At 37.9% G+C, this 26,741-nt stretch overlaps 1 protein-coding gene across 3 annotated transcripts in view; it reads right to left on the bottom strand.

Annotated features, from left to right (window-relative positions):
- SCAPER (S-phase cyclin A associated protein in the ER) overlaps nucleotides 1-26,741 on the bottom strand; it is a 494,267-nt gene that overhangs the window by 362,971 nt on the left and 104,555 nt on the right. For all 3 annotated transcript variants that reach the window (XM_027123707.1, XM_027123708.1, XM_027123711.1), the window contains exons 6-7: nucleotides 13,428-13,528; nucleotides 9,131-9,247 (exon numbers count right to left, since the gene is read on the bottom strand). In XM_027123707.1, coding sequence (XP_026979508.1) covers nucleotides 9,131-9,247; nucleotides 13,428-13,528 — 218 coding nt within the window. The remainder of the gene's footprint in view (nucleotides 1-9,130; nucleotides 9,248-13,427; nucleotides 13,529-26,741) is intronic.

Below are 26,741 nucleotides of genomic sequence, written 5' to 3'. Positions count from 1 at the left end.
TATGTCTTTCCCCCACTCCACTAAGGTCCAATTATTATAAGGTTCCAAAGTCCATCAACCTTCACCTAAGGCAATATTATCTAATAATCTCATATGAAAGCAAAAAACTGGTTCTACTGAATAACACTTTATGAGCTCTTAGTAAGGGTCAAGTATTGATACAATGCCAGATGCTTGTGATAGAGAAGATATGACAAACATCTTGCCTTAAAGAAGGTCATAATATAAGTACAAAGAGTAAACAAACATTAAAAATTTTAACACACTGAGGGTTTGAGGCAGCTGCTGTCGTGGGGTGGATAAGGCAAATCAGCAAGCCACTCCAGTAGCCAGTCACAGGAGAGCAATGCTTTGGACCTGCCATCAGCTTATGACATACAGGATTATATGTTGCAGAGACCCAGCAAGGAGGTCCACAGTGAGGCTTTTAGTCCTGAGGGAGCCCTTTCTATTCCTTGCTCTTGTGATGTAGATCCAGCTGTGTGGCTGACAGGGTCTTGGTGCTCCTGCCTGAGCCTCTGAGGTGGGAGAGCCAAATACAGAACACTGGACCATCAGAGACCTCCCGGCCCCACATAATATCAATTGGTGAGAGCGCTCACAGACATCTCCGTCTCAATGCTAAGACCCACATGCACCCAACGGCCAGCAAATTCCAGTGCTGGATGTCCCATGCCAAACAACTAGCAAGACAGGAACACAACCCTATCCATTAGCAGAGAGGCTGCCTAAAATCATACTAAGTTCACAGACACCCCAAAGCACACAACCGCATGCGGCCCTACCCACCAGAAAGACAAGATCCAGCCCCACCCACCAGAACATAGGCACCAGTCCCCTCTACCAGGAAGCCTATACAAGTCACTAAACCAACCTCACCCACTGAGGGCAGAAACCGAACACAACAGGAACTACGAACATGCAGCCCGCAAAAAGGAGACCCGAAACACAGTAAGTTAAGCAAAATGAGAAGACAGAGAAATACACAGCAGATGAAGGAGCAAAGTAAAAACCCACCACACCAAACAAATGAAGAGGAATTAGGCAGTCTACCTGAAAAAGAATTCAGAGTAATGATAGTAAAGATGATCCAAAATCTTGGAAACAGAATAGAAAAAACAGAAGAAATGTTTAACAAGGACCTAGAAGAACTAAAGAGCAAACGAACAATGATGAACAACACAATAAATGAAATTTAAAATTCTCCAGAAGAAAGCAATAGCAGTATAACTGAGGCAGAAGAATGGATAAGTGCATAGAAAGTAAAATAGTGGAAATAACTACCACAGATCAGAAGAAAAAAGAATGAAAAGAATTGAGGACAGTCTCAGAGACCTCTCGGACAACATCAAATGCACCAACATTCAAATTATAGGGGTCCCAGAAGAAGAAGAGAAAAAGAAAGGGACTGAGAAAATAGTTGAAGAGATTATGGCTGAAAACTTCACTAATATGGGAAAGGAAATAGTCAATAAAGTAAACGAAGCACAGAGAGTCCTATACAGGATAAATCCAAGGAGAAACACGCAAAGACACAAATAATTCAAGCTATCACAAATTAAATACAAAGAAAAAATATTAAAAGCAGCAAGGGAAAGCAACAAATAACATACAAGAGAATCCCCATAAGGTTAACAGCTGATCTTTCAGCAGAAACTCTGCAACCAAGAAGACAGTGGCAGGACATATTTAAAGTGATGACAAGGAAAAACTCACAACCAAGATTACTCTCCCCAGCAAGGATGTCATTCAGATTCAACAGAGAAATTAAAACCTTTACAGACAAGCAAAAGTTAAGAGAATTCAGCACCACCAAACCAGCTTTACAATAAATGCTAAAGGAACTTCTCTAGGCAGGAAACACAAGAGAAGGAAAAGACCTACAATAACAAACCCACAACAATTAAGAACATGATAGAACTACCATATGATGCAGCAATCCAACTACTGGGCATATAATCTGAGAAAACCATAATTCAAAGAGTCATGTACCAAAATGTTCATTGCAGCTCTATTTACAATAGCCAGGACATGGAAGCAACCTAAGGATCCATCACCAGATGAATGGATAAAGAAGATGTGGCACATATATACAATGGAATATTACTCAGCCATAAAAAGAAATGAAATTGAGTTATTTGTAGTAAGGTGGATGGACCTAGAGTCTGTCATACAGAGAGAAGTAAGTCAGAAAGAGTAAAACAAATACCGTATGCTAACACATATATATGGAATCTAAGAAAAAAAAAGTCATGAAGAACCTAGGGGTAAGACAGGAATAAAGACACAGAACTACTAGAGCATGGACTTGAGGATACGGGGAGGGGGAAGGGTAAGCTGTGACAAAGTGAGAGAGTGTCATGGACATTATATACACTACCAAACGTAAAACAGATAGCTAGTGGGAAGTAGCCGCATAGCACAGGGAGATCAGCTAGGTGGTTTGTGACCACCTAGAGGAGTGGGATAGGGAGGGTGGGAGGGAGGGAGATGCAAGAGGGAAGAGATATGGGAACAAATATATATATGTAAAACTGATTCACTTTGTTATAAAGCAGAAACTAACACACCATTGTAAAGCAGCTATACTCCAATAAAGATGTTAAAATAAAAAGAACATGGTAATAGGAACATACATATCGATAATTACCTTAAATGTAAATGGATTAAATGCTCCAACCAAAAGATATAGACTGGCTGAATGGATACAAAAACAAGAAACGTATATATGCTATATACAAGGGACCCACTTCAGACCTAGGGATACATACAGACTGAAAGTGAGGGGGTGGACAGAGATATTCCATGAAAATGGAAATGAAAAGAAAGTTGGAGTAGCAATCCTCATATAAGACAAAATAGACTCTAAAATAAAGACTATTACAAGAGACAAAAAAGGCCACTACATAATGATTAAGGGATAAATCGAAGAAGATATAACAATTGTAAATATTTGTGCACCCAACACAGGAGCACCTCAATACATAAGGCAAATGCTAACAGCCTTAAAGGGGAAATCGACAATAACACAATGATAGTAGGGGACTATAACATCCCTCTTCCACCAATACACAGATCATCCAAAATGAAAATATTTAAGGAAACAAAAGCTTTAAATGACATATTAAACAAGATGGACTTAATTTATATTTATAGGACATTCCATCCAAAAACAAAAGAAAACACTTTCTTCTTAAGTGCTCAAGGAACACTCTCTAGGATAAATCATATCTTGGGTCACAAATCAAGCCTTGGTAAATTTAAGAAAGTTGAAACCGTATCAAGTATCTTTTCTGACCACAATGCTATGTGACTAGAAATCAATTACAGGGAAAAAAAACTGTAAAAATTACAAACACATGGAAGCTAAACAGTACACTACTAAATAACCAAGAGATCAATGAAGAAATCAAAGAGTAAATCAAAAAATACCTAGAAACAAATGACAATGAAAACACAATGACCCAAAACCTAGGGGAGGCAGCAAAAGCAGTTCTAAGAGGGAACTTTATAGCAATACAATCCTACCTCAAGAAACAAGAAACATCTCAAATAAACAACATAACCTTACATCTAAAGCAATTAGAGAAAGAAGAACAAAAAACCCACAAAGTTAGCAGAAGGAAAGAAATCATAAGGATCAGATCAGAAATAAATGAAAAAGAAATAAAGGAAACAACAGAAAGATCAATAAAACTAAAAGCTGGTACTTTGAGAAGATAAACAAAACTGATAAACCATTAGCCAGACTCATCAAGAAAATACAGAAGAAGACTCAAATCAACAGAATTAGAAATGAAAAAACAGAAGTAACAACCGACACTTCAGAAATACAAAAAATCATAAGGGATTACTACAAGCAACTATATGCCACTAAAACAGACAACCTGAAAGAAACGGACAAATTCTTAGAAAAGCACAACCTTCCGAGACTGAACCAGGAAGAAATAGAAAATATAAACAGACCAATCACAAACAATGAAATTGAAACTGTGATTAAAAATCTTGCAATAAACAAAAGCCCAAGACCAGATGGCTTCACAGGCGAATTCTAGAGAATTCATTTAGAAAAGAGCTAGTAACACCTATCCTTCTCAAACTCTTCCAAAATATAGCAGAGGGAGGAACACTCCCAAACTCATTCTACAAGGCCACCATCACCCTGATACCCAAACCAGACAAAGATATCACAAAAAAAGAAAACTACAGGCCAATATCACTGATGAACATAGACACAAAAATCCTCAACAAAATACTGGCAAACAGAATCCAATGGCACATTAAAAGGATCATATACCATGATCAAGTAGAGTTTATCCCAGGAATGCAAGGATTCTTCAATATATGCAAATCAATCAATGTGATACACCATAATAATAAATTGAAGGATAAAAACCATATGACCATCCCAACAGAGGCAGAAAAAGCTTTCAACAAAATTGAACACCAACTTATGATAAATATGCTCCAGAAAGTAGGCACAGAGGGAACCTATCTCAACATAATAAAGACCATATATGACAAACCCACAGCAACATGGTTCTCAATGGTGAAACTCTGAAACCATTTCCTCTAAGACCAGGAACAAAACAAGGTTGCTGACTCTCACCAAGATTGTTCAACACGGTTTTGGAAGTTTTAGCCACAGCAATCAGAGACAAAAAAGAAATAGAAGGAATCCAAATCCGAAAAGAAAAAGTAAAACTGTCACTGTTTGCAGATGACATGATACTGTACATAGAGAATCCTAAAGATGCACCAGAAAACTACTAGAGCTAATCAATGAATTTGGTAAAGTAGCAGGATAAAAATTAATGCACACAAATCTTTTGCATTCCTATACACTAAGATGAAAAATCTGAAAGAGGAATTAAGGAAACACTCCCATTTACCATTTCAACGAAAACAATAAAATACCTAGGAATAAACCTATCTAAGGAGACAAAACACCAGTATGTAGAAAACTATAAGACACTGATGAAAGAAATTAAAGATGATACAAACAGAGAGATATAGCATGTTCTTGGACTGGAAAAATCAACATTGTGAAAATGACTATACTACCTAAAGCAATCTATAGATTCAGTGCAATCCCTATCAAACTACCAATGGCATTTTTCACAGAACTAGAACAAAAAATCTCACAATTTGTATGGAAGCACAAAAGGCCCCAAATAACACAAAGCAATCTTGAGAAGGAAAAACAGAGCTGGAGGAATCAGGCTCCCTGACTTCAGACTATACTACAAAGCTACAGTAATCAAGACAGTATGGTACTGGCACAAAAATAGAAACACAGATCAATGGAAAAGGATAGAAACCCCAAAGATAAACCCACGCACATATGGTCACCTTATCTTTGAGAATGGAGGCAAAAATATACAATGGAGAAAAGACAGCCTCTTCAATAAGTGGTGCTGGGAAAACTGGATGGGTACATGTAAAAGAATGAAATTAGAACACTTCCTAACACCATACACAAAAATAAACTCAAAATGGATTAAAGACTTAAATATAAGGCCAGACTCTATAAAACTCTCAGAAGAAAACATAGGCAGAACACTCTATGACATAAATCAAAGCAAGATCCCTTTTGACCCACCTCCTAGAGAAATGGTAATAAAAACAAAAATAAACAAATGCGACCTAATGAAACTTCAAAGCTTTTGCACAGCAAAGGAAACCATAAATAAGACGAAAAGACAACCCTCAGAATGGGAGAAAATATTTGCAAATGAAGCAACTGACAGAGGATTCATCTCCAAAATATACAAGCAGCTCATGCAGCTCAATATCAGAAAAACAAACAACCCAATCCAAAAATGGTCAGAAGACCTAAATAGACATTTCTCCAAGGAAGATATACAGATTGTCAACAAACAGATGAAAGGATGCTCAACATCACTAATCATTCGAGAAATGCAAATCAAAACTACAATGAGGTATCACCTCACACCAGTCAGAATGGCCATCTTCAAGAAATCTACAAACAATAAATGCTGGAGAGGGTGTGGAGAAAAGGGAACCCTCCTGCACTGTTGGTGGGGATGTAAATTGATACAGCCACTATGGAGAAGAGTATGGAGGTTCCTTAAAAAACTAAAAATAGAACTACCATATGACCCAGCAATTCCACTACTGGGCATATATGCTGAGAAAACCATAATTCAAAAATAGTCATGTACCACAATGTTCACTGCAGCTCTATTTACAATAGCCAGGACATGGAAGCAACCTAAGTGTCCATCGACATATGAAATGGAAAAAGAATATGTGGCACATATATACACTGGAATATTACTCAGCCATACAAAGAAAAAGAAATTGATCTGTAGTGGTGGATGGACCTAGATTCTGTCATACAGAGTGAAATAAGAAAGAGAAAAACAAATACCGTATGCTAATGCATAAGTATGGAATCTAAAAAAAAAAAGGTCTGATGAACCTAGAGGCAGGATAGGAATAAAAACGCAGATGTAGAGAATGGACTTGAGTACATGGGGAGTGGGAAGAGTAAGTTGGGACGAAGTGAGAGCGTAGCATTGACATATATACACTACCAAATGTAAAATAGCTAGTGGGAAGAAGTTGCATAGCACAGAGAGATCAGCTTGGTGCTTTGTGACCACTTAGAGGGGTGGGATAGGGAGGATGGGAGGGAGACGCAATAGGGAGGGGATATGGGGATATATGTATACATATAGTTGATTCACCTTGTTATACAGCAGAAGCTAACACACCATTGTAAAGCAATTATACTCCAATAAAGATGTTAAAAAATATTTTTAACACATTGAAAATCTAATAATATAAGTATATGCAAGGTTTAGCAGTAACAAGAGATAAAAATGACTGTGACACGGTGGGGTGGGGTGGGGTGGGGTGGGCAGTGAGGGGAGCAGTAAGAAGCCATGAATAAAGGGTAAGGTTTAACAGAAGAAAGATAACTGACCAAGTAAACTACTCACCAATCCTCACACTACACATCAAATGTTAAGACTCACTCTAAAGAACTAAAGTCCAAACAAATTTTCGTCTTTAAAAACAAATTTTGCCAGGGAAATTTAAGGAAAACAACAGTGATGACTGTGATGAACAATATCATAGCTGACAGAGCTGTGAATAGCATTTTGGGCAAACAGGGGCTAACTTAAAAGGAAAAGTTGGAGAAGCTGCCTCAGGAGGCAAAAAGGAGAAATGCTGATAAGTGCTTAAATTAAAAGAGTTGCCTCAGGGCTTCCCTAATCTCTCACCTCTGACTGACCTGGCTCTGAGGAAGCAGGAACTGACAGTAAAGGCAGAATTGTAAACTCCAGAGCACCGAAGACATAGTGATCACATGTAAGACCAGACAAGAGCTAGGAGATTTACTGGTTCAAGGTGATTTACTGATTCAAGGCACTTAAGGAAACCTCTGTCAAATCATTAGTTGACAACTAAGATAACTGAGCAGAAACTTTAGTGACTATACATGACAAAGAACATAGACTTCATAAAACTAGTTCAAGGAAGTCACTAAACAAACAAATAGCAATAAAACCACCACCACTAAACAGCCACAACAACAAATCCTGGAAAGGGTAGCAATCTGATCCCCAGAGCTGTTGCATTATATGATTTAAAATATCCAGTTTTTAATAACAACAACAAAAAAAGATATGCAAAGAAACAGGAAGGTATGGCTTACTCACAGACACACAAAAAGAACAGTAACTGAAAGAGGTCCTCAAGGAAGCCTGAACTTTGGACTTACTAGACAAAGATTTTACATGAGCTATTATAAATATGTTCAAATAATATCTAAGAACAAAAGGCAACCACATCTAAAAATAAAGTATGATAACATTTCATCAAATACAGAATATCAATAAAGAGAGATTAAATATAAAAAAGAACTACATAGATGTTCTGGAGTTGAAAAGTACAATAATGGAAATGAAAAATTCACCAGAGGGGCTCAACAGCATAACTGAGCTTGCAAAATAAAAAAACAGCAAATTTGAAGACAGGTAAAGTGAGACTATCTAACCCAAGAAACACAAAGAAAAAGAATGCAGGCATTTGAACAGAGTCTCAAAGACCTGTGGAACACCATCATGATTACCAGCACAGGTATAGTGGGATTCCCAGAGGAGAGAAAGGGACAGAAGGAATATCTGCAGAAATAATGGACAAAAACTTCCCAAACTTGATGAAAAACATTCATCTACAAATCCAAAAAGCTCAACAAACCTGAAGTAGGATAAACTCAGAGATCCACACCTAAATACCTCATAGTCAAACTACTGAAAACCAAAGACAAAGAGAGAATTCTGAGAGCAGCAAGAGAAAACTGAGGCATCTCATGAAAGGATTCCCAATAAGAATAACAGTTTATATCTCACCGGAAGCCACGGAAGCCAGAAGGTAGTGAGAGGACATAGTCAAAGTGCTAAAAGAAAAAGACTCTCAACCAAGAATTCTATGCACAGCAAAACTATCCTTCAAAACCTGAAGAATAAGATATTATCAGATAAACAAAAACTGAGAAAAAATGTCACTAGCAGACCTGCCCAATAAGATATATTAAAGGGAGTTCTTCTGGTTGAAATGATAGGACACTAGACAGTAACTTGAATCCACATGAAGAAATAAAGAGGACCACTAAAAGTAACTACATAGGTAAATTCAAAAGACAATACAAACTTATTTTTTCTTGTAACCCTTTTCTTCTCGTATGTGATATAAAAGTCAACTGCATAAAACAATAATTATAAAACTGTGTTGATGAGATTATAATGTATAAAGATGTAATCCATATGATAATATGGGTAACACAGTTTATGATATATTTAGATCATTTGTTGTGAAAGAAATTGCCAGTTGATGTTACAAATCATTTAGCATGAAATATGTTTATGAGTTTTAATTTTTGGATCCTAATTATGTTTGAATATACAACATTTCCTGAAACTTAAACTTTACTCTCCTGGATTTTTTTAACTTTTTATTCAAACAATTTCAAACATAAACAAAAACATATACATGGATATATTTATAGTGAAATACCAGTTTTATAATACTATATTACCCACAAAAAAATTATTTACTGTAATGCAAGCCTCAGTAGGCTTTTTTGAGTTCATCTCACCCAAAATTTAAGCTTCTTCGAGCATTTGACGTTACACTTATTCTATCTGTTGACGGGCTTGGAATCACATGACGTCCTGGGGACATCTTCTTTACTTCCCATGCCAATGAAGTTGGTCTGCCAATTCAAGACATACAGCAGATTAACAGAGAAAAGGGGTGGCAGGGGGAGGGGTAATCTAATCTTTTCTCTTGGTTGTTAGTGCATGAAAACATAAGCAGGTCACAATTTTTCCCTAGTGCATTGTTTTCCAGAAAGTTACCACATTACCAGTTAAGTAATCCCAGATGATGCATGGTCCAGGATTTTCCACCCACTACAGCATAGCAGCATAACCAAAATTATCTAAAAAAGGGCTATGGGGTTACAAAGACAGGATATAAACTACTTATATTTTAAAAGCTTCCATACACCCAGCTAAAAACACATTAAAAAGGCAATGGTACTAATTCTGGCTGCTTGTGTCTAATATCCTTGGAGAGCTAAGTGTGTAGAACCGAGATCAAGACAGAAATACAGTGGTGAGGGTTAAAATGTAGAATACACAGGAAAATATGAAGTCTTCGTCCTCTACCTCTTAATCACCTGTGAGAGTGACATCATAGACATTTCACTGCTCTTTGCTATAAAAGCTAACTATTCCTCCTTCTTCACTGGCCCCACAACCAATCAGCTGATAGGATGCACAATCTCTACTAAAATGTTTTTTCCGAAGCAACATCTTCTTTATCCTTATGCCCTCAATCAGACCTCCATAACTCCCCAAATCTCCTTGCCTCTTACTTTCCATTTAATCTAGTGATTGTGATTTTTTTCCCATTAAAAAGTAAAATTTATTGTTAGAAAACAAGAAAATTCAGATAGATGATTATCCAAATAAAGTCTAAAGCTTTTGATAACTTATTGCTAAATTGCCTTTCAGAAAGGTTGTAACAAATTACACTTCCACCAGATGAAAAGTACCCATTTTACTTTAACGTTGCCAGTAGCTGGTATCTTGTCTTAGAATTTTCGTTGGCTAAAATGTTTACTATCTGGCACTTTACAGAAAAAGTCTGCTGACTCCTGTGCTAGAGTTTCAGTCTTTGATGAGTTCTTTTTCCTACAAGGATGTCAATAAAGATGTTTAGTTGAAAAAAAAAATTCACTGGCAAAATAGTATTTGCTTTTGTTTTTTAAATTATAATACACTTACTATCATTACAAGTGAGGCTGAACTTTTTCACCAGCCATTTAAACTTCATCTTTTGGGATTTGTACATTGGTATCTACTGTCCATTTTATCCACTGATACTTGCATCATTTTCTAATTGATTTGCAATCATTTACTACTACTACTATTATTATTACTATTATGGCTACAAATCTTGTCACATAGATGACATAACTATTTCACTTGTAATTATTTTTTTATGTAGAAAGGCATATTTTCTTCCTGTTAAATCAAGCCTATCAATATTTTCCTTTGTGCTTTTTGCCTTTGTCTCACAAAGTCCTTACCCACAATAAAAATATATAAATATTTATACTTTCTTTTCTAAGCATGTACAACATCAGTTTTTACATTTACATTTCAAGTCTGCGTGAAATAAATTTTGATGCATGATTTGAGGAATGAAAGATGGATAATGCCATCTACAGGAAATTTAAGGTTGTTTTCTATATCTGGGAGCTGCCTCAGGAGGCAAAAAGGAGAAATGCTGATAAGTACGTAAGTTAAAAGAGTTGCCTCAGGGCTTCCCTGGTGGCACAGTGGTTAAGAATCCACCTGCCAATGTAGGGGACACGTGTTTGAGCCCTGGTCCAGGAAGATCCCACATGCTGTGGAGCAAAGAAGCCCGTGCACCACAACTACTGAGCCAGCGCTCCAGAGCCCGCAAGCCACAACTACTGAAGCCCACGTGCCGCAACTACTGATGCCCATGCGGCTAGAGCCTGTGCTCTGCAACAAGAGAAGCCACCGCAGTGAGAAGCCCGCGCACCGCAACGAAGAGTAGCCCACGCTCGCCGCAACTAGAGAAAGCCTGCACACAGCAACAAAGACCCAACACAGCCATAAATAAATACGCAATGCAGCCATAAATAAATAAATAAATAAATAAATAGTTGCCTCAAGTATATTTTTGTAGGATATGAATAGCTGTTGGACGTGGCCTCACAAGCTTTCTCAATACAATCTTCAACATAGCCACTGTTAGCTTGGAGTTTGCAAGCAAGAAAATAAATCTAGTTAGCTTTTTTAATGCACTAATGGTTATATTACAGACCCTTTTTGGATATAAGGAACAGGAACTCCATCAAATTAAATAAAAAAGAAAAAAGTAATAAAGACTTATTGTAAGGATACAAACTGTAAAATACAAACATCCTCAAGGTGGCTCATGATTAGCCACCTGGAAGAGGCAGGCTTTAAAGCAACACTCTTAAACTCTCAAAGACCACATGATTTCTCTCATTTCTGCCTCTCTCTGTACATCTATTCCATTTTCTTTGAAATTGCTTTCCTCTGATTATCTTTACAAGGGCAATATAGTCACCAATCACAAATCAGCGTGATGATCTCTTAACTTGGTTCAACCCAGTGAAGGAATGTACCCCCCACCCCTGCCCAATCTAATCACCTATTACCAAGGCGTAAAGACAAAACTGCTTGTTACAAAGACAACTAGGCTTGATCCACCCAGGGACAGAGTAAAAAATTTTCATTGTGAGAAAAAAATATTAAAAGGATCAACATATCATGGCTTCCTTGAATTTGGTTTCCTGGGAATCAAGACTTCCTGGATTTGTCTCTTGGGATTCCTTCACTCTCTTGATTTCCCCCTGGGGCTGATACACTAGGATGGGATAAAAGATACGTTCTCTATAGGACGGTTCCACTCACTGAGACTGAACCAAGGTTAAATCTAAGGGAAAGAGGCAGCCTAGGCCTGTTTTCTCTGGGTAAAAAGGCATCATTGTAGCTCCATGTGAACTGACCCATTTCACAAGGGCTCAGGTTTCACTTTTAAGTCTAAACGAAATAGTAAATTGTTCTTTTGCCTTTGCACATAGCCAAAATGATACTAAATCCAGTTGGATTACCTATCTCTGGAATATCTCTCAACTCTCCCTAGTGCCTTTACTCTAGTCTGAGTAGCCATCATCTATAAACTATACTGATGAATCTCAACCTTCCCACACTACAGCCAGAAAGATCTTATAAAAACACAAGCCTGGTATGTGGTTTCCTTACTTAAGAACCGTTACGGCTCAAAATAAAGTCTAAGGTTTTTATCATGTCTACAGAGTCCTACATAATCTGGTCTCACCCTACCTCTCTAGGCTCCTCTCATGCCACTTTTCCCCTGCTCTCTTCACTCCAGCCCTGCTAAACTTTAAACTCTTGACTACACTGTGCTCTCTTCCACCTCCAGGATATCATATACCATCACCTCTACCTGGAATTACACTTTTCTTCTCTCCTTGTCAAGCTAACTGCTTCTTGATATTTCTTCCCCACTTAAATGTAACCTCCTCCTCCTTGGGGAAGCCCTCCTGGACTTAACAAACTGCATGATGGTGCATTTTCTTATACTCCCAAAGTATACTACATTTCTTTTGGATGACACTTTGTACACTAGTAAGTGTTTACTGTCAATGCACTGTGCACTTCATGAGGGCGGGGACTATGTCTGTTTTCTTCACCACAATAGTCCCAGAGCCTGACACATAGCACTCAGATGTTGTGTGCTGATTCCAAATGAAGTTTTCTAAAATATCTCTAATCTCTCATTATTCTCCTCATCTCATCAATTTTCCTCAGTGCCTACTACATTAAGAAATACTGTACCTTTCCCTACATGCTGTCACTTCACACACTCTGCACTTCTATAGCTATCCTTATTTCCTTCATCTGAAAGGCCAACCACTTTGTTAAAATCCATCACTTTCTTTAAACACTTCTGTATTTTCCATGAAATCTTTCCTGATCTATCCCCCAAAAGAAATATGACCCTGTCTTTCACTGAACATCTATAATAGTTTTTCATTGTAGTAAGTTCTATTTTATTCGACCTTTAGACTGAAAATTCATGAAAGGAGTAAATGTATCATATTAGGCAATTAAATTTCTGTACCAGATAAAAGTGCATTGTACTAGTAGGTACCCGATAAATACTTGTTACTTAACTTGAGAAATGCAGCTCCCAACTTTAAGATTTTTACAAGTTTCAAATTAAGCTGAGATCAAGTTCACTGTCAATTTTAATAATTGTTTTTGAATCTGCTGTCTGCTATAAAGACCAGAATTCATTACCTGCTTTGAGCATCTGTCTTCTCTAGCTTTTCCTGAAGTTGAATCCAGTCAATCAACGCTTTGAAATCTCTTACATAATTATCCAGCATCATTAGCACCTCCTAATTCAAAACAAACAACAAACATTAGATTCCATTCTGAAACTAAAGAGTTTCAAGAAAAAATTTTAGAGTAAAAGGACTTAGGAATTAATATTTTTTACACTATATATACTCATTGAGGAAGCAGCAAAACCTACAGATATTTTTTTGAGGGGGGGTTGTTTTATTCTCATTCTCACTCTTTGGTAAGAAATTAGGTGAAGCTGACAGTCTAAAGACCAAGAAATGGTACTGATATTCCTTCTCAAGACTTTCTCAACTGACCATTCTTTTAACCTTTTTTTATTGTTAAATTTAATAAACAGAAAAGTGCACAAAACATAAATGTACACATGAAAAGATGCTCAACATTACTATTGGAGAAATGCAAATCAAAACTACAATGAGGCACCACCTCACACCAGTCAGAATGGCCATCATTACAAATTCTACAAACAATAAATGCTGGAGAGGTTGTGGAGAAAAGGGAAGCCTCCTGCACTGTTGGTGGGAATGTAAATTGATACAGCCACTATGGAGAACAGTATGGAGGTTCCTTAAAAAACTAAAAATAGAGCTACCATATGACCCAGTAATCCCACTCCTAGGCATGTATCCAGAAGAAAACATAATTCGATAGGATACATGCACCCTGATGTTCACTGCAGCACTATTTACAACAGCCAGGACATGGAAGCAACCTAAATGGCCATCAACAGAGGAATGAATAAAGAAGATGTGGTATATATATATACAATGGAATATTACTCAGCCATAAAGACGAACAAAATAATGCCATTTGCAGAGACGTGGATGGACCTAGAGATTGTCATACAGAGTGAAGTAAGTCAGAAAGAGAAAAGTATTGTATATTAATGCATATGTGGAATCTAGAAAAATGGTAGAGATGAACTTATTTGCAAAGCAGAAATAGAGTCACAGATGTAAAGAACAAACCTACGGATACCAAGGGGGGAAGGAGGGGTGGAATGAACTGGGAGATTGGGACTGACATATATACACTACTATGTATAAAACAGATAAATAATGAGAAACTACTGTATAGCACAGGGAACTCTACTCAATGCTCTGTGGTGACCTAAATGGGAAGGAAATCTAAAAAAGCATGGATATATGTATGTATGACTGATTCATTTTGCTGTACAGCAAGAAACTAACACAACATTGTAAAGCAACTATACTCCAATAAAATTTTTTAAAAAACAAACATAAATGTACAGATAAATTATTTCAAAGCAAGGAACCATGCAACCACCACCCAGGACCAAAAATTTATTAATATCAGTCTCTAAAAGTTCCCTGATGTCCCTCTCCGAATCACTATTCCACCCCTGTTCCAAAGTAACCACTGCTTTGACTTCTAATAGGTTAATTTTGCCTGATTTTGAAATTCACATAAATGAACACATAGAGTATGTATTACTCTGTGGCTTCTTTTGTACGTTTACCACATTCATTCATATTGCAGAGTGTACCTGCGATTCATTTACTGACACTGTCCAAGGTCACTACTAAACAGTATTCTAATGTATTAATATTGGGTTAGCCAAAAGGTTCGTTTGGTTTTTTCCATAAGATGGCTCTAGTAGCACTTAGTTGTCTTTAACTTCATTCAAAACAATTTTGTTAGGCTGTATGTGACAGCTGTCATATCAGTGTGCATTTAAAAAAACACATCAAAACTGGTGAATTTTTGTGTAGCCATTTCAATACTGAAGATGGAAGAAAAAAAGCAACATTTTCAGTATTTTATGCTTTATTATTTTAAGAAAGGTAAAAACGCAGATGAAACACAAAAAAAGATCTCTGCTGTGTATGGAGAAGTTGGCTGATGAAACGTGTCAAAAGTGGCTGATGAAACGTGTCAAAAGTGGTTTGCGAAGTTTCGTGCTGGAGATTTCTCACTGGATGATGCCCCATGGTCGGGTAGACCAGTTGAAGTTGATAGCAATCAAATCGAGACATTCGTTGAGAACAATCAGTTATACCACGTGGGAGATAGCCAACATACTCAAAATATCCAAATCGAGTGCCAAAACTCATTTGCAGCAGCTTGGTTATGTTAATCGCTTTGATGTTTGGGTTCCACATAACTTAAGCAAAAAAAACCCTCTTGACCATATTTCCACATGCGATTCTCTACTTAAATGTAATGAAAACATTCCGTTTTTAAAATAGATGAAAAGTGGATACTGTACAATAATGTGGAACGGAAGAGATCGTGGGACAAGTGAAATGAACCACCACCAACCACACCAAAGGCTGGTCTTCAACCATAGACGGTGATGTTGTGTATATGGTGGAATTAGAAGGGAGTCCTCTATTATCCTCCTTCCGGAAAACCAAACAATTAATTCCAACAAGTACTGCTCCCAATTAGACCAACTGAAAGCAGCACTCGACGAAAAGCATCCGCAATCAGTCAACAGAAAACACATAATCTTCCATCAGGATAATGCAAGACCGCATGTTTCTTTGATGACCAGGCAAAAACTGTTACAGCTTGTCTGGGAAGCTCTGATTCATCCACTGTATTCACCAGACACTGCATCTTCAGATTTCCATTTATTTCGTCTTTACAAAATTCTCTTAATGGAAAAAATTTCAATTCCCTAGAAGACTGTAAAAGGCACCTGGAAAAGCTCTTTGTTCAAAAAGATAAAAACAGTTTGGGGAAGATGGAATTATGAAGTTGTCTGAAAAATGGCAGAAGGTAGTGGAACAAAAGGGTGAATACATTTTTCAATAAAGTACTTGGTGAAAATGAAAAATTTGTCTTTTATTTTTACTTAAAAACCGAAGATGGGACTTCCCTGGTGGTCCAGTGGTTAAGACATCACCTTCTAATGCAGGGGGTACAGGTTCACTCCCTGGTCAGGGAGCTAAGATCCCACATGCCTTGTAACCAGAAAACCAGAACATAAAAACAGAAGCAATATTGTAATAAATTCAATACAGACTTTAAAAATGGTCCTCATGCAAAAAAAAATCTTTAAAAAAAAACAAAACCGAAGGCACTTTTTAGCCAACCTCAAATTTATTTATCCAGTTTATTGGTTGGTATTCATTTTAATATTTATTTATCCAATATTTACCCAATCTAATGTTGAAGATTTAAGTGATTTCCAAATTTGGGATATTACAAATTATATGCTGTTATTCATGTACATGTCCTATGCATATGTGTATATATTTCTGTTGAGTGTATGACCAAGACTGTAATTGCGGAGTCACAGATTAAGCATGTGTTCCACTTTATTTATTGTTTTAAGTTTATTTTATTTATTTTTGGCTGCTTCGTGTCTTAGTTGCAGCACGCGGAATCTTCATTGAGGCATGCGGGATCTTTCATTGCAGCACTCGGGCTTCTCTCTAGCTGTGGCGTGTGGGTTTCCTCTTCTCTGGTTGTGGCACACAGGCTCCAGGGAGCGTAGCCTCTGTAGTTGTGGCACGCGGGTTTCAGAGTGCATGGGCTCTGTAGTTTGTGGCACGCAGGCTTTCTAGTTGAGGCGCGTGAGCAAAGCAGTTGTGACACATAGGTTAGCTGCCCCGCGGCATGTGGGATCTTAGTTCCCTGACCAGGGACTAAACCCACGTCCCCTGCATTGTAAGGCGGATCCGTTACCACTGGACCACCAGGGAAGTCCCAATGCTCCACTTTAGTATATAATACCAAACTGTTTTCCAAAGTGGTTGCCACTCCCGCCAGCAGTCTATGTGAACTCTACTTGCTGCACACCCTCACCTACACTTGGTATTGTCCATTTGGGGTCTTCTTTGTTTTTAACCTGAGCCATTCTGGTTGATGGGGGTGTAATGGTTTCATTTTGGTTTTAGTATGTATTTCTCTGATTACTAATGATTCTCAGCACTTTTTCATATGCTTCCTGGCCATCCTCTTTTTGTGAAGTGCCTATTCAAGACACTTCCCATTTTTCTAGAGTGTCAACTGTCTTTCTCTTTTTGATGTGTAGAAGTTCTTCACATTTTTTGGATATGTGTCTTTTGTTGATTATATGTGCAGCACATATATACTTGCCTTTTCACCCTCCTAATGGAATGGAATTTTTGATGAACAGAAATTCCTAATTTAAGGTAGTCTCATTTATGAGCCTTTCACCTAAAGACTGATGTAGCAATCTTTTCCTACCACAAGGTCAGGAAGATATTCTCCAAAATTATCTTTTAGAGCATGGGTCTATTTCTAGAATCTCTCCTCTGTTACACTGGTCTGTTTATCTATTCTTATACCAGTACCAAACTATCATACGTTGCTACAGCTCTAAAGTAAATCTCAAAACTCAGTAAATTCTCCAACTGTATCTTTGACTTCAAAGTTGTCTAGGCTAATTCCAGGCTTTTGCATTTCCATATAGATTTTAGAATCAGCGTGTCAATTTCTCAGGGGAAAAAAATCAGAATTTTCACTGCATTTGCATTGATTCTATAGATGACCTGGAAGAAAACCAACATTTTTATAACATTGTTTTCTAGTCTATGAACAGATCTATAGCTCCATATATTTATCTTACTCAATGTGTCTCAGTAACGTATTACACTTATCTGTGTAGAGGTCTTACACATCTTCTGTTAGATTTAACCCTAAGAATAAATGGAAGTTGTTTTAAAGTTTTTCTTTTTCAGTTACTGTTGATTTTTTTATTTTGAACTTGTATCCAGCAACTTTAACTCACTCAGTACTTCTAATAGCTAATCTTTAGATTCTTCTGGACTTCATAAATATACATATATACATACATACATATATATATATATAATCTGTGAATAATGACATATCTATTTTTCTCCCTAAGCCTTATACCTTTTATGTCTTATTCTTGTATTCCTCTGCTGGCTAAAATCTTAAGTACAAGGTTGAACAGAAATAAGGTTAGCAGCCTTTCTTGTCTCATTCACAACTGCAGAAGGAAAGCTCTCAACATTTCACCATTAAGTACGATGTTTACTCTAGAATTTTTGGAAGATTCCTTATATCAGTAAGGATGTTCCCTTTTATTCCCAGTTTGCTAGTCTTATCATGAATGGGTGTTGAACTTCATCAAATATTTTTCCTAAATCTACTGAGACAATATGATTTTTCATCTTCACTCATCTAATTTGGTAAATAACATTAATTTCATATTCAAATGTTAAAGGAACACTGCAGGACTGGAAGGAAACTGACTTGATTGTGATGTAGTGTCTAATTTTCAAATAACCAGATTTGATACATCGTTATATGGTTTAGGACTTGTGCACTCTGTACTCCAGAGTGGCCTGTATTCTCCTTTCTCGTAAGTGCTTTCGTTATCAAAGTTATGCTGGAAAGAATTCTCTATTTTTCTAGGTTCTAGAAGAATTTGCATAATACTGGCACTTTTTCCTCAATTTTAAAAATTGAGATATAATTCATACACCATAAAACTCACCATTTTGAATTATACAATTCAGAGTTGTGCAACATACATGCAAAGAGTTGTGCAACTATCTAATTCCAGAACATTTTCATCACGCCCAAAAGAAACCATAAGCAGTCACTCCCTTTGCTCCCCTCTCTCCAGGCTTGGAAACCACTAATCAACTTTCTGTCTCCATGGATTGGCCTGTTCTGGACATTTCATATAAACAGCATCATACAATATGTGGTCTTTTGAGGCTGGCTTCTTTTACTTAGTATAATGTTTTCAATGTTTTTCCACCGGGTAGCATGTATCCGTACTTCATTCCTTTTTATAACTAAATAATTGCATGAATAAACACACTTGCTTATTCACTTGTCAGCTCATGGATATTCAGGTTGTTTCCACTTTTTGCTTATTATGAATAATGCTGCTACGTACATTCATGTACAAATTTTTATGTGAACACATGCTTCAAATTCTCTTGGGTGTATAACTGGAAGTGGATTTACAGGGCCATATGGTAACTCGAAGTTTAACATTTAATATTAACGACCAAACTTTTTTCCACAACAGCTGTACCATTTTACATTGTTATCAGCCGTATGAGAGGGTTCTATATTCTTCATATCCTTGCCGAGATTTGCTATTTTCTGACTTCTTGATACTAGTCAACTAAAAGAGGATAAAGTGGTATTATTGTTGTTATTTGAAATTCCCTGACGACTAAAAACGTTGAGCATATATTCATGTGCTTATTGGACATTTGTATATCTTCTTTGGAGAAATGTTTATTCAAATTCTTTTTTTTTTTTACATATTTATGGGGATATAATTGCATTACAATGGTGTGTTAGCTTCTGCTTTATAACAGAGTGAATCAGCTATACATATGCATATATCCCCATGTGCCTTCCCTCTTGCGCCTCCCTCCCACCCTCCCTATCCCAGCCCTCTAGGTAGCCACAAAGTACTGAGCTAATTTCCCTGTGCTATGCGGCTGCTTCCCACTAGCTATCTATTTTACATTTGGTAGTGTATACATGTCCATGCCACTCTCTGACTTCGTCCCAGCTTACACTTCCCCTTCCCCATGTCCTCAAGTCCATTCTCTACATCTGCGCCTTTACTCCTGTCCTGCCCCTAGGTTCTTCATAACCAATTTTTTTTAGATTCCATATATATGTGTTAGCATATGGTATTTGTTTTTCTCTTTCTAACTTACTTCACTCTGTATGACAGACTCTACGTCCATCCACCTCACTACAAATAACTCAATTTGGTTTCTTTTTATGGCTGAGTAATATTCCATTGTATGTATGTGCCACATCTTCTTTATCCATTCATCTGTCGATGGACACTTAGGTTGCTTCCATGTCCTGGCTGTTGTAAATAGAGCTGCAGTGAACACTGTGGTACATGACTATTTTTGAATTATGGTTTTCTCAGGGTATATGCCCAGTAGTGGGAAGGCTGGGTCGTATGGTAGTTCTATTTTTAGTTTTTTAAGGAACCTCCATACTCTTCTCCATAGTGGCTGTATCAATTTACATTCCCACCACCAGTGCAAGAGGCTTCCCTTTTCTCCACACCCTCTCCAGCATTTATTGATTCTAGATCTTTTGATGATGGCCATTCTGACTGGTATGAGGTGATATCTCATTGTAGTTTTGATTTGCATTTCTCTAATGATTAGTGATGTTGAGAATCCTTTCATCTGTTTGTTGACAATCTGTATATCTTCTTTGGAGAAATGTCTACTTAGGTCTTCTAGCCATTTTTGGATTGGGTTGTTTTCTTTTTGATATTGAGCTGCATGAGCTGCTTGTAAAATTTCGAGATTAATCCTTTGAGAGTTGCTTCATTTGCAAATATTTTCTCCAATTCTGAGGACTGCCTTTTCATCCTGTTTATGTTTTCCTTTGCTGTGCTAAAGCTTTTAAGTTTCATTAGGTCTCATTTGTTTATTTTTGTTTTTATTTCCATTTCTCTAGGAGGTGGGTCAACAAGGATCTTGCTGTGATTTATGCCATAGAGTGTTCTGCCTATGTTTTCCTCTGAGAGTTTTACACTGTCTGCCCTTATATTTAGATCGTTAATCCATTTTGAGTTTATTTTTGTGTATGGTGTTAGGGAGTGTTCTAATTTCATTCTTTTACATGTAGCTGTTCAGTTTTCCCAGCACCACTTATTGAGGAGGAGGTCTTTTTTCCATTGTATATTCTTGCCTCCTTTATCGAAAATAAAGTGACCATATGTGAGTGGGTTTACCTCTGGGCTTTCTAGCCTGTTCTACTGATCTATATTTCTGTTTCTATGCCAGTACCATACTATCTTGATTACTACAGCTTTGTAGTATAGTCTCAAGTCTGGGAGCCTGATTCCTCCAGCTCCGTTTTTCTTTCTCAAGATTGCTTTGGCTATTCAGGGTCTTTTGTGTTTCCATACAAATTGTGAGTTTTGTTCTATTTCTGTTAAAACTGCCATTGGTAGTTTGATAGGGAGTGCATTAAATCTGTAGATTGCTTTGGGTAGCATAGTCATTTTCACAATGTTGATTCTTCCAGTCCAAGAACATGCTATACCTCTCCATCTGTTGGTACCGGCTTTAACTTCTTTCATCAGTGTCTTATAGTTTTCTGCAATAAAGGTCTTTTGTCTCTTTAGGTAGGTTTATTCCTAGGTATTGTATTCTTTTTGTTGCAATGGTAAATGAGAGTATTTCCTTAATTTCTCTTTCAGATTTTTCATCATTAGTGTATAGGAATGCAAGAGATTTCTGGCTATTAATTTTGTATCCTGCTACTTTACCAAATTCATTGATTAGTTCTAATAGTTTTCTGGTAGAGTCTTCAGGATACTCTATGCATAGTATCATGTAATCTTCAAACATTGACATTCTTCTTTTCCTATTTGGATTCCTTTTATTTCTTTTTCTTCTCTGATTGCTGTGGCTAAAACTTCCAAAACTATGGTGAATAATCCTGGTGAGAGTGGACAACCTGTCTTGTTCCTGATCTTACTGGAAATCGTTTCAGTTTTTCACCATTGAGAACGATGTTGGCTGTGGGTCGGTCATATATGGCCTTTATTATGTTGAGGTAAGTTCCCTCTATACCCACTTTCTGGAGGATTTTTCTCATAAACGGGTGTTGAATTTTGTCAAAAGCTTTTTCTACATGACTTGAGTTTATCATATAGTTTTTATTCTTCAGTTTGTTAATATGGTGTATCACATTGATTGATTTGCGTATATTGAAGAATCTTCGCATTTCCGGTATACACCCCACTTCATCATGGTGTATGATCCTTTTAATGTGCTGTTGGATTCTGTTTGCTAGTATTTTCTTTTTTTTTCTTTTTGTGGTACGCGGGCCTCTCACTGTTGTGGACTCTCCCGTTGTGGAGCACAGGCTCCGGACACGCAGGCTCAGCGGCCATGGCTCACGGGCCCAGCCACTCCATGGCATGTGGGACCTTCCCGCAACAGGGCATGAACCCATGTCCCCTGCACCGGCAGGCGGACTCTCAACCACTGCGCCACCAGGGAAGCCCTGTTGGCTAGTATTTTGTTTAGGACTTTTCATCTATGTTCCTCAGTGATATTGGCCTGTAGTTTTCTTTCTTTGTGACATCTTTATCTGGTTTTGGTATCAGGGCGATGGTGGTCTCATAGAATGAGTTTGGGAGTGTTCCCCCTTCTGGTAAATTCTGGAACAGTTTGAGAAGGAGAGGTGTTAGCTCTTCTCTAAATGTTTGATAGAATTCACCTGTGAAGCCATGTGGTCCTGCGCTTTTGTTTGTTGGAAGATTTTTAATCACAGTCTCAATTTCAGTGCTTGTGATTGGTCTGTTTACATTTTCTATTTCTTCCTGGTTCAGTCTTGGAAGGTTGTGCTTTTCTAACAATTGGTTCATTTCTTCCAGGTTGTCCATTTTATTGGCACATAGTTGCTTGTAGTAATCTCTCACGATCCTTTGTATTTCTGCAGTGTCACTTGTTACTTCTCCTTTTTCATTTCTAATTCTATTGATTTGAATCTTCTCCTCTTTTTGTTGATGAGACTGGCTAATGGTTTATCAATTTTGTTTATCTTCTCAAAGAACCAGCTTTTAGTTTTCCTGATCTTTGCTACTGTTTCCTTCATGTCTTTTGCATTTATTTCTGATCTGATCTTTATGATTCTTTCCTTCTGCTAACTTTGTGCTTTAGGTGTAAGGTTAGATTGTTTATTTGAGATGTTTCTTGAGGTAGGATTGATGTGCTATAAACTTCCCTCTTACAGCTGCTTTTGCTGCATCCCATAGGTTTTGGGTTGTCGTATTTTCATTGTCATTTGTCTCTAGGTATTTTTTGATTTCCTCTTTGATTTCTTCAGTGATCTATTGGTTATTAACTATTGTTTAGCCTCCATGTGTTTGTATTTTTTTACAGAATTTTTCCAGTAATTGATTTCTAGTCTCATAGTTTTGTGGTCAGAAAAGGTACTTGATAACAATTTCTAATTTCTTAAATTTACCAAAGCTTGATTTGTGACCCAGGATATGATCTATCCTGGAGAATGTTCCATGAGCACGTGACAAGAAAGTGTATTCTGTTGTTTTTGGATGGAATGTCCTATAAATATCAATTAAGTCCATCTTGTTTAATGTATCATTTAAAGCTTGTGTTTCCTTATTTATGTTCATTTTGGATGATCTATCCATCGGTGAAAGTGGGGTGTTAAAGTCCCCTACTATGATTGTGTTACTGTCAATTTCTTCTTTTATGGCTGTTAGCATTTGCCTTATGTATTGAGGTGCTCCTTCGTTGCGTGTATAAATATTTACAATTGTTATATCTTCTTCTTGGATCGATCCCTTGATCATTATGCAGTGTCCGTCGTCATCTCTGGTAATAGTCTTAAAGTCTATTTTGTCTGATATGAGAATTGCTGCTCCAGCTTTCTTTTGATTTCCATTTGCATGGAATAACTTTTTCCATCCCCTCACCTTCAGTTTGTGTGTCCCTAGGTCTGAAGTGGGTCTCTTATAGACAGCATACACATAGGTCTTGTTTTTGTATCCATTCAGCTAGTCTATGTCTTTTGGTTGAAGCACATAATCCATTTACATTTAAGGTAATTATCAATATGTATGTTTCTATTACCATTTTCTTAATTGTTTTGGGTTTGTTATTCTAGGTTTTTTCCTTCTCTTGTGTTTCCTGCCTAGAGAAGATCCTTTAGCATTTGCTGTAAAGCTGGTTAGGTGGTGCTGAATTCCCCTAACTTTTGATGTCTTTAAAGGTTTTAGTTTCTCCATCAAATCTGAATGAGACCCTGGCTGCTTAGAGTAACCTTGTTTGTAGGTTTTTTCCTTTCATCACTTTAAATATGTCCTGCCACTCCCTTCTGGCTTGCAGAGTTTCTGCCGAAAGATCAACTGTTAACCTTATGGGGATTCCCTTGTATGTTATTTGTTGTTTTTCCCTTGCTGCTTTTAATATTTTTCCATGTTTTTAATTTTTGATAGTGTGATTAATATGTGTCCTGGCCTGTTCTCCTTGGATTTATCCTGTATGGGACTCTCTGCACTTCCTGGACTTGATTAACTATTTCCTTTCCCATGTTACAGAAGTTTTTAACTATAATCTCCTCAAATATTTTCTCAGTCCCTTTCTTCTTCTTTTCTTCCTCTGGGACCCCTATAATTCGAATGTTGGTGCGTTTAATTTTGTCCCAGAGGTCTCTGAGACTGCCCTCAATTCTTTTCATTCTTTTTTCTTTATTCAGCTCTGTGGTAGTTATTTCCACTATTTTATCTTCCAGGTCACTTCTCTGTTCTTCTGCCTCAGCTATTCTGCTATTGATTCCTTCTAGAGAATTTTTAATTTCATTTATTGTGTTCTTCATCACTGTTTGTTTGCTCTTTAGTTCTTCTAGGTCCTTATTAAACATTTCTCATATTTTCTCCATTCTATTTCCAAGATTTTGGATCATATTTACTATCATTACTCTGAATTCTTTTTCAAGTAGACTGCCTATTTCCTCTTCATTTCTTTGGTCTGATGGGTTTTTACCTTGCTCCTTCATCTGCTGTGTGTTTCTCTGTCTTGTCATCTTGCTTAACTTACTGTGTTTGGGGTCCCCTTTTTCTGGCTGCAGGTTTGTAGTTCCAGTTGTTTTTGGTGTCTACCCCCAGTGGGTAAGGTTGGTTCAATGGGTTGTGTAGGCTTCCTGGTGGAGGGGACTAGTGCCTGTGTTCTGGTGGATGAGGCTGGATCTTGTCTTTACGTTGAGGAAGACCACGTCCGGTGGTGTGTTGGGGGTGTCTATGACTTTATTATGATTTTAGGTGGCCTCTCTGATAATGCGTGGTGTTGTGTTCCTGTCCTGCTACTCGTTTGGCATAGGGTGTCCAGCACTGTAGCTTGCTGGTCGTTGAGTGGAGCTGGGTCTTAGCGTTGAGATGGAGATCTCTCGGAGATCTTTCACCATTTGATATTACATGGAGCCAGGAGGTCTCTGGTGGACCAATATCCTGAACTTGGCTCTCCCACCTCCCACCTGTACCTCCCAGAGGCACAGGCCTGACACTCGGCTGAAGCACAAGACCCTGTCAGCCACACAGCTCAGAAGAACATGGAGAGCAAAAGAAAGAAAGAAAGAAAAAAATAAAATAGAATAAAATAGTTATTAAAATAGAAATAATTATTAAAAATTTAAAAAATTAAGAAGAAAAAAAAGAAAACAGAAAAACAGGTAGAAGAGAGCAACCAAACTGGAAAACAAATCCACCAATAATAACAAGTGCTAAAAACTATACTTAAAAAAAAAAAACCAAAAAAAAACGGACAGACAGAACCCTAGGACAAATGGTAAGAGTAAAGCTATACAGATAAAATCACACAAAGAAGCATACAAATACACATTCAGAAAAAGAGAAAAAGGAAAAAATATATATATATTGCTGCTCCCAAAGTCCACTGCCTCAATTTTGGGATGATTCGTTGTCCAGTCAGGCATTACACAGATGCAGGGCACATCAAGTAGGTTGTGGAGATTTAATCTACTCCTGAGGCCGCTGGGAGAGATTTCCCTTTCTCTTCTTTGTTCACACAGCTCCTGGGGTTCAACTTTGGATGTGGCCCCGCCTCTGCGTGCAGGTTGCCTGAGGCCGTCTGTTCTTCGCTCAGACAGGATGGGGTTAAAGTAGCAGCTGATTAGGGGGCTCTGGCTCACCCAGGCCGGGGCGGAGGGAGGGTTATGGAATGCGGGGCGAGCCTGCGGCAGCAGAGGCCAATGTAAAGTTGCACCAGCCTGAGGCACGTCATGTGTTCTCCTGGGGAAGCTGTCCCTGGATCATGAGACCCTGGCAGTGGCGGGCTGCACAGGCTCTCCCAAGGGGAGGTGTGGACAGTGACCTGTGCTTGCACACAGGATTCTTGGTGGCTGCAGCAGCAGCCTTAGCATTTCATGCCCACCTCTGGTGTCCCTGCTAATAGCTGCAGCTCACGCCTGTCTCTGGAGCTCGTTTAGGCAGTGCTCTGAATCCCCTCTCCTTGCGCACCCTGAAACAATGGTCTCTTGCCTCTTAGCCAGGTCCAGACTTCTTCCCGGACTCCCTCTGGCTAGCTGTGGTGCACTAGGCCCCTTCAGGCTGTGTTCACGCAGCCAACCCCAGTCCTCTCCCTGGTATCTGACCTCTGACCTCTGAAGAAGCCAGAGCCTCATCTCCCAGCCCCCACCTGTCCCGGAGGGTGAGCAGACAAGCCTCTCAGGCTGGTGAGTGCTGGTCCGCACCGATCTTCTGTGTGCGAAACTCTCCACTTT

The sequence above is a fragment of the Aethalodelphis obliquidens genome, unplaced genomic scaffold (assembly GCF_003676395.1).
Source record: "Aethalodelphis obliquidens isolate GAN/ISIS:26980383/991018 unplaced genomic scaffold, ASM367639v1 scaffold26, whole genome shotgun sequence".
Classification (NCBI taxonomy): Eukaryota; Metazoa; Chordata; class Mammalia; order Artiodactyla; family Delphinidae; genus Aethalodelphis; species Aethalodelphis obliquidens.
This window is presented reverse-complemented; position numbering and strand designations above follow the sequence as displayed.